This window comes from Capsicum annuum, chromosome 3 (assembly GCF_002878395.1).
Source record: "Capsicum annuum cultivar UCD-10X-F1 chromosome 3, UCD10Xv1.1, whole genome shotgun sequence".
Taxonomy (NCBI): Eukaryota; Viridiplantae; Streptophyta; class Magnoliopsida; order Solanales; family Solanaceae; genus Capsicum; species Capsicum annuum.
The window spans coordinates 265,128,444-265,138,069 of record NC_061113.1 but is presented as its reverse complement, the minus strand read 5'-3'; the positions used below and the strand labels follow the sequence as shown (position 1 = coordinate 265,138,069).

General features: G+C 30.6%; 1 protein-coding gene across 2 annotated transcripts; it reads right to left on the bottom strand.

Annotated features, from left to right (window-relative positions):
• Positions 1 to 3,954: 3,954 nt before the first annotated feature.
• Positions 3,955 to 7,634, bottom strand: LOC107865876. Of its 2 annotated transcripts, XM_047410042.1 has the most exons (3): positions 6,443 to 7,634; positions 6,181 to 6,337; positions 3,955 to 4,226 (listed from the first exon to the last, which is right to left on the bottom strand). In XM_047410042.1, the coding sequence occupies exons 1-3, from the start codon at positions 6,813 to 6,815 to the stop codon at positions 4,223 to 4,225; spliced, it is 534 nt and encodes a 177-aa protein (XP_047265998.1). In that variant the 5' UTR covers positions 6,816 to 7,634; the 3' UTR covers positions 3,955 to 4,222. The 2 variants fall into 2 exon arrangements, with proteins under 2 accessions (XP_047265998.1, XP_047265997.1); XM_047410041.1 differs by having other exon boundaries at positions 3,956 to 4,226; positions 6,181 to 7,634.
• Positions 7,635 to 9,626: the final 1,992 nt, after the last annotated feature.

Sequence of the window (9,626 nt, the reverse complement as noted above, 5' to 3'; positions counted from 1 at the left end):
TTATCCGATATTATTACTTGGTCTGGGTTGGCTCAGCGGCATACCCGAGCTTACGAGATCCTGTAAATTATATAATATTTTAAATATATTTTATATATATCTAATTTAAGATTATAAAATTTTATGTATTTACTTATAAATTAAATTAGAATCAAGCAAATAAATTGAAGTAATCTTATACATATTCACATCATCAGATGGCATTGGCACGTCGTTCATAGATAAATGGGAACTGTTTGGGGTCCCATTATATTTTCTTCTTCAACTTTTTCCTTCATTACTCTTAAAAACATTATTAAGCAATTAATTTATTGACTCTAAAAATGGATGAAACATGCACCGTCTAAATTTGTAAAGTATTTGGGGTCCATTATATTTTCTTCGTCAAATTTTTCCTTTATTATTCTCAAAATATTATTAAGTAATTAATTCATTGATTCTACTTTTTTTTTTTTTAAAGATATTTCCATAGTTGAGAATCATGAGACTAATCCTCCATTTCTAATATCCTTCAATTTATTTGTCTTCTTATTCATAGTATATAGTACGATTTGATAGCAATTTGCTTTGTCACTCCTTTTTATTCATGGATACATCATGTCCGTTTGTATTTTTCAAAGGATTGTGGGATAGATAAATTTTATATTCTTTCAATTAAGATAATCGGAGGCACATCAAGAATTAATGATAATTTAAAATTTATTTGATCATGAGAATTTTAATTAATTTTTTGCGAGATAGTTTTTTACTTTATCTCAAAATGAGTGTTGTGATTATAAGATTAAACAAATAAATTTAAACCTATTTTTTAACTTTATCTTCATAAATTTCAAATAAAGTATCTCTTCTATTATTTGCAAAAAAAATAAGACGAAATATGACTCCCATCTTTAGCTTCAACTTCATAAATTCCAGACAAAGTGAAAAGTATTTGAAATTTATGACCAAATGCCTAATTAATAACTAAGGATTATGAACTTAATACTTGTTGAAATTTTATAATTTAAGACTCCAAAATCAATCATCTAACATCTATGAGTTCATCAACAAGGTTAGTGTGGTGGAGTGATACATAGTTCTAAGTTTTAATTAAAAATTTATGTTCGAACTCCAGGTATAAAATCGCCTTCATTAGTTGTCTTACCCCTTTCGATGAGGAATTTTCTAATGTGAATCCAGATATAATCAAAGCTCAATGCGAATACTATTTGTTATAAAATTACCTTTGATAGAAAGTATACATATGATATTGCACCCAGAAACAGTTTGACATGCTTATATATGTCAGAAGCCATCGATGGACGATGCTGGTCGAGAAAGGTTAGCAATTGGCATAGACATTTTATTCAATTTAATATTGTCAACATGAGTTCTTAATTATTACTTACTGTTTTAACTATGCTTTAATTAATTCATATTTACATCGTATTCTAGATTAGTGGAGGATTAATTAATTGTAACTACTAGTAGCAAAAGTTCCCCTTTCTAGAAAAAGGGAGAAAATAAAACTTTGATATTTCCTCAATAGGAGATAAAGTTGGAAAATATAAGGAAAACAAGAAAGATGCCAATGTTAACAGCTTATGTCGATTTCACACCTATGATTTTGATTACCTAATTGAAATTTTTTTTATCTTAAATACTTCGGATTGATTTCTTATATGGTCATTTAATTGGGAGATTTTTTCTCGATTTAAAGTTTCTTTAACCAAAAAAGTGATTACTGAGATGATAACTACTAGTTGAGTGATCATTTGAATAAGCAACTTGAACATAATTTTCACATTTAATAATGTGCACTGAAGCTCCCATTACGTGTGGGATAGAAAAAGGCCAAACAACACAATTTTATCTTGTGATCACCAGATCATATGACAACATCTTTAGACTTCATCAGTTACTCTGCTCCCCGTTTACTCCTTTGAAAAAATGAAACAATTAAAATAACAAAAAGGGTACCTCAAATTTCATGTTTAAATAGTTTCTAGCTAGTTCCAGGACCACTTCAGTTGATATCATGGAAAATTTCAGATCGATCATCAAGAAGCTTACTGGTACATTTCTCTGTCATTATTCGAGATTCTTGTCTGCTAATATAACTACAAGTCTACAACTAATTATATTCTGTTAAATCCATATGAAGTGTTATTTTCATATACTGTAACCCCACCATTTTTAATTATATTTACTTAACTTATTTTCATTTAAGTCTTGTTTATCTATGAGTACAAACAGTGAAAACAACATTTAGTTGGGAACATCAATAGAATCTAGGAAGGAACAAATAATGTAACCCCACCATTAATTTAGTGCATTTACTTTTGTGTTAGTGCGTTCAAGTACTATGGCTACTACTACTACCAAAAAAAAATAAGTGATAGGAGGATATGTAACAGCATCGAATTGATTCGTCATATTAATTCTATGGCCACAACCAAGATAAGAATATATATTTTAAGCTTTTAGTAAAATGGATGTACAATATCTACCACTTTTAGTGGCAACCTGATACACATATGACACATCTATGACGAAATTTTATTTAAGTCACGGAACACGAAATACATTATATGAATTCAATAATTTTAAAGTTGCCGACTCATGTACAGGGATGACTTAAGGCTAATACTAGTAAAGTATTTGTACGAGGCTTCGAAAAATTTAATATGAATTTTGATTTTAATTTCATTAATAATACTGAGAAAGATTGTAAACAAAATAAAGGATACAAAATTTAAACTAAAAAGGAAAGAAGAACTATTTTTTTTTTTTTTATCAAATATTTTAGGACTTTAAATTAAACAATATTCAAGCCTCAAGGTAATGCATTACAAGCAAATGACTAACATCTTATTAATTAAAACTAGTCATTCCTTTTATAAATAGTAATATTATTAAGTGAAGTTAAATGCTTAATATCTTCTAAGAATATACTATATTAGAAAAAGTAATAATAATTTGTTATGTGTATATATTTAAGACCCCATATTAAAATTTAATTTTAGACCACTAGTTTTATTAAGACTGTGTTGTTCATATAATGTGCTATTTATTCAAATTTTAATAAATGTTTACGTATAATTTATATTAAGTGCTATGGTCACATTGAATCTGATAGAGAATATAAGCTTCATAATATTTATTCAACGAAATTATCAATGGATATCGGCTGCTAATGCGAAGTTGACGGATTATGTATGCGAGAAATTTCAGGGTATATGTTTACGTCGATAAGTTTGTTGGTTTTTGCAAGTCGTAGTTAGTCCGATGAATACTGGTTTTGGACACACTCCTTCTGATGAGTTTCTTCTACGAACATGTCAAAGTTGGAACAAAGGAGAGTTTCCATGCGTTTTTGCTATCCTTTTCAGGGCATTGTTCGATAGTTCCTCAAACAACGTGCTGACAGTTAGATGTTCTCTTGCAGTATGTGAAAATTAGTGAGGCCATTCTCTGTACTTATGGTTAGTGAGACACAACTGATGAAGGACACAGTGGACTATTTATGAAGAGATTAAGATTAGAGGCATTAATAGTGAATATGAAGTTCTACTGCCTACATGCTTTGCTTTTGTATACTGTAGTATATAGTGAATCTTAATACAATGGCCGATGGAAGTATAATTACTCGATTTATCTGAACTCAAAAAATTTCGACACATGAGTACTAAAAAAAAAAGAAGCAAAAATCTTAAAAAATACTCCTTTTATTCCTAAATAATTGAATTGTTGTGGTATGACACACCCTTAAGAAAAATCTTTTAGAACATAAATTATAAGTTACTTTCCACAATACCTTTAATTGTTCATAAATTATGCTCTTAAATTACTTTCCTCGAAAATGTAAAGTACTTAAAAACCTCATTAAATGAAAGGGTAAAATTGAAAGTAATTTTCAATATGTCTCTAATACGTCTCTTGAAGAATGAACAAGTCATTTAATTTAGACATTAAAAAATAACTCAAAAATTCATTGATTTTGGAATGGAAGGAGTACTACATTTATTTTGGAATGGAAGGAGTACTAGATTCTACCAGATTTAACAAAAGACAAAATGACCTTCTGGACCCTGTGCTATGTCTGTTTTGTAAGTTGGACACTTCTATGTACATGTTTGTCATCTGGACCCCTGAACCCACTAAAAAACAATAATTTAAACCCTTTTTTGGTGAGTGTAACACACTCTCCCCCACGTCTGCCACACCTGACACGTTTGCCACGTCATCTGCCACGTCATTTTAAAAAAAAAGTATTACATTAAATTCCAAGTCATTTTTAAAATGGTACATAACAAATTAAATATTAAAATTAATTTAATTAAATAAGAAAAATTTATAAATTGTAATAATCATGTTTTTATTTTTGCTCACAAATTAAACATCAAATCCATTCCAAATAATTAAAATTCTTCTCCAACTAATTTAAAATTTTAACTATAAATTCATATATACAAACATAATAAATTTTTTATTTTTATATTTGAATATTTTTAACAAATTCACAAAAAGTTTAATTTTTTTTCAAGCGAAATTCACTATTTTTTTTCAATATTCACTATCACTCACTTTAAATTTAAATTTTAATCCCAAAAAAATAAAAAGATTTCAAATTTAAATTTTAATTAAAAAAAAAGAATTGAATTGAGAGGAAAAATTAAAATAAAAAATAAAAAGTGAACGTGTGGGGGAGGGGGGCTGGAAGAGTGTTGGGGTGGGGTGGGGATGGGGTTGGGAGGGGTGTGGGGGCTGGGCGTGGGGGGAGGAGATGGACTGGGCTGGTGAGGTGTGGGGGGTGGGGACGGGCTGGGGTGGGGGTGGGGAAGGGCTGGATGGGTGTTGGAGTGGGGTAGGGGGCTGGGGGTGGGGTGGGATGGGGCTGGGTGGGGTTTGAGGGTAGGGACGGACTGGGGTGGGGTGGGAAGGGAAAAAAATATATTTTTTTAAAATTTTTAAAAATATTTTTAAAATTTTAAAAGTATTTTTAAATTAAAAAAGATGGAGGGAAAAAAAGGATTTTTTTTTTTTAAAAAAAAAAATTTAAAAATATTTTTAAATTTAAACAGATGGAGGGAAAAAAAGGACCCTTTTTAATTTTTTTACATGTAAGTAGAAGTGTCCAACTTACAAAATTGATATAGTAAAGGGGTCGAGAAGGTCATTTTGCGTTAACAAAATTTCAATTGTAAGCTAGTTTGAAAAGACCCTCTATTAAGTGGACATTCTATTCTAGCAACAAAACATATGTATCCACAGCACTATGAGCCAGATGCAGCTCGTTCAAGATCACTTTTTTTTTTTTAAATTCTGAAATCATAGAAAATAGCATGTGAAGAATACTTTGAGGGTAACAGGGCAATCCACACATCGTATTTGACGTGTAATAACGATAGGAAACATTTAACCCCAGCCAAATGTAAGTAGACCCAATGGAGCAGAAAGATGAATGAAATATCAATTTCAAACTTTCAGATGCAAGAAATAAAGACAACAATTCAAAATGTAAAAGAAGCAACTCTAAGTCATTAAAACTTGAATGCCTTGATCAACAGATATGCATCTCTTTTTAGTATATGTATGTAATAAAAATTTGGTTCTTCGGTTATCAAACAGAAAAAATACAACAACAACCATACTTAGTAGCTTTAAAGGAAAAAAATATTGCATCATGATTCTTCCACTAGTTTTGGCGAAGGAACTTTTTGTAAAAGATACAGAAGGAACTAGTCATACTAGATTGTATACAAACTTTTGTCAAATAATAAACAGTTGAAAAACAGCTATAGTATATTAGAGAAGCTGTATTGCGGCGCCTTGATTGCAAAAAATGGCCGTAAGTGATTTGTGGGGCTGATGAAACAGCTTGGAAACTTAAAAATTAATATACTAAACGGGTGGAGTAATCAGTTTTTTCTATCAAAACTGGAACTTGACAGAATAGACGTTATCAGAATTTAAGATATAAAAAGGTCGGGATAGCTAAGGAATTACAATCAAAATTATGAACATGTAACGCAGAAAGAAAGATCTCAGCTAACTACAAGGCAACACGAGAAAGTAATAACACAACTTGTGAGTTAAAATGCTTGTAGTTAATGCAACACTACATCATATGACTAAAATATCTGAATGAGCAAGACTAAATATGAATGAACAACTCTAATCTGAATGAGCAAGACTCACTCTTTGAAAGGAAGCTCAGAGATCAAAGGGATTGTCATACTGGAGTTGGCCACCACTGTTGGGTACGTAATTGGTAGCATACCTGGTACTAGTGATCTTGGTGGATATCGATCCTGCTGCATGAATAGAGAATTGCGGGTAGAGCTTTCCACTTTATCTGTTCTTATATTGTACACGACAATAAGATCATTACTTACAAGAAAACAGAGAAGATCCTTATTGCACGGGTGAAAAGCTAGTAAAGATAAACTATTTGCAGTACCATGACGGGAATAGCGCATTCTTAACGCCTGTTTTGTCGGGATTCTCTTGTGCAGCAATGTCCATTTCCCTCTTCTGTAATCCTCAAGTTCCCATACAGTAACACAAGGGTATCTACTTTGTTGCAAAATTAATTGAGCAAAATGTAGACGACCCCGACACAACCCCAATTTGTTCTCCCTACAACTATTAGGGGCCTCAAATGGTAAATCAATAGTGTGTAGCAACCGAGCAGGATCATTAGTGAACGGATCAAACGCGAAAATACAATTAACTGCAACGCCATTTCTATAATTCAATGTATAAAACTTCCCTCCACAAGCAATAACCGGAGTCTGAGCATCATAGGAAGAATCAAAAAGCGGCGGAGACATAACAACAGATCTGGTCCATGCTCCCTTATCGGACGAAAATATATCAACATCAAACCTAGGATCACCTTCATGAAAATATCAATCACAAGCACTAAATCGCAGCACAACATAATTATTACGTCGATCATCATTATCGAAAGGCTCATAAAAGAACCCAACGCTCTCTCCACATAACCTGCGTCTTAAGTATGACGGAGCTGGAGGAAGAGCAGTCCATTGCCGAGTGACAATATTACATATATAATAAAACGCAGCACAGACTATATCAGCTCTTAACAGTATTAAGTCACCAGAGGATGCAGCCAAACTAAATGTACGATCAGTGAACGGATCATCACGGAGAAACCTTAAATCCACGGTACGCCTTGATCGATAAGCTTTTTGCGTTAAGAAACTCTTACGTATTCTAAACTTGTTCGTTCACGCATAAAAAGAAGAGTAAAAGGGAGAAGAGTTTTATTATCATGATTATTGCGAGGGTGAATTAGAGCGGCACCATGGAAGTGCTGAGAGGATATTATGCAAACCAATTTGCAACGAGTTTCTTCTTTGTTGGTTGATAGTCTAATCAGTATTTCATGAAGCACTTCGTCCGTCACATCATCCAAAGCAAATAGCGTCTTCTTCTTGCGATTGCGAGGAATTATAAGCTGCAACTTTTGCTTCCTCTTTGAGTTTTCCATTGACTCCTCCGCTCTGTCTCAGCTAATTTTGCTTCCGCTAATTCTTTTGACCTACTTTTTATACACACAAAGATAAATTGAACTAGTCTAGTTAAATGACGCGCGTCCGGACGGTTCTTTTTTAAAAGAAAATACTCTCACCCTTTAAAAAAAAAAAAAACATATTTTGACTTGATACAAAATTTAAGAAAATAAAGAAATTTTTTAAATTTTTTGGTCTTAAATTAAAGTTATGTTAAATGTACTAAAATGTCCTTTAATCTTGTGATCCTAAATATGTCACGTGGAAAGTTGAAATTAAAGTATTATCAAAAAAAGAAATGGGTCATTCTTTTTTTAAACGAATTAAAAAGAAAAGTATGTTATTCTTTTTTAAATGGAGGAAGTATATAAAATTAAGGATAATCTATACCTATACTTTATATCCATGAATTTTTTATCCAAAATTATCTTTTCACTTATTTTCTTTCATCATTAATTAATTTTCTTTGTAATATTATCTCTTAAACTATGAAAAATGATACAACCATGTAATAAATTCTATGGTTATGAGGTTTTATTTTGACCAACAATCATTATAATAAAAAAAGTGACTATAATTTTATCTCCCAAATTATTTTCCTTTTATATAATTGCAACTTTAGTACAAAAAATAATAATAGTTATAACAAAAAAAAAGTTAGGAAAAGTTTTATGTAATTGAACTATGCAATATAATATATTTATTAAATAAAATGACATAACAAAATCACATTATTTTGTGAACTTATTGGGCAACGAATTAAAGAAGTCTTTTTTTCTTTATAAAATTTGAATACTCCATTCACTTTTAGTTATAGTACTCTTTTTCTCCTCATAAATTTACATGTTTCTTATCATATTTTCCACTTTCAATTCTCTGCGTAAATGAATTTTTTTTTTTGGTGTATTTAGAAATTCTTTTATTTATAGAGAAACATGCTATTAATAATAATATATTCAATTTATGAGTCTAAAATAGTAAAATGTACCTAAATCTTACTCCTAACTCTACATATTATGCAATCAAATCTACTGATTTTTTTTGTTTTGTTTTTGTAGCATTTGACCATTTCAAACAAGTATGTTTTATGTTAATTTTGTTAATTTATTCTTTAATTTGATTATTATTATTATTGTTGTCGTCAAGGATTTAACTAAAATAATCTTTTATCTCATAAAATAGTGCATTCACCAACTTAAAAAGATATGCATCACAGGCTATTCTTTGTTGTACTTTTGTATAGTTGTGACGACATAAACTTTCTTTAGCAAAAAGATACACATGCTTTTCTTTGTTGTATTTTTGTATAATTCTAAAGATAAGTTCTTTTTGTTAATAAAAATATATGCATTATTTGTATATTCTTTGTTGTACTTTCGTATAGTTGTGACGATATAAACTTTCTTTAGCAAAAAGATATACGCTCATTAGGTGAAAAAGAAAGATAGCGAAAGACTTTTCATGAAAAATTTAATTTAATATTTGTTTGGCATACAATTTTTTTTTTTTTTTTACAATTACATGTGATACAATAATAAGAGCCAAACGTTTAACGCCTGTTTCCAGAGTATAGTTTCATAAATGCATATGCATGAGCTTTATATCCTATTTACAGGGGTCACTTATGTGGCATTAACGTAGTGACAGAACCATGATACAATATATTTAGATGTTCCATTCGTTAAAAAATACAATACAATACATTATAAAACATCCTTTGATAATCATATTCAAATAGCGTACCAGACGATCTTTTCTAGAAACTTTTAAGACCCATTTCACCATAATTTTTTATTTTATGTCAGCGTACACATGAAAAATCACCAAAAATATCAGAGACGGTAACCTGAAGTTTGTACATCAAAAGTAGCAGACCAATGAGCGCTAAAAATCAATGACATTGAAAAAAGCCACAATAAAGACGGGGAAAAGAGAGAAAGAGAGGAGGATATAGAAGAACAATTGAGAAGAACACGATTGTTGAAGGAGCAAGCTAAGACCTTGTGTAGAAGGGAGAGATTAAAGAGAGAAACTGGGAGGGAAGAAAAGCAGAAGAGAGAGGAGAAACAAAAAATACTCTGAAGCTAATGAGTCGATGAATAGATT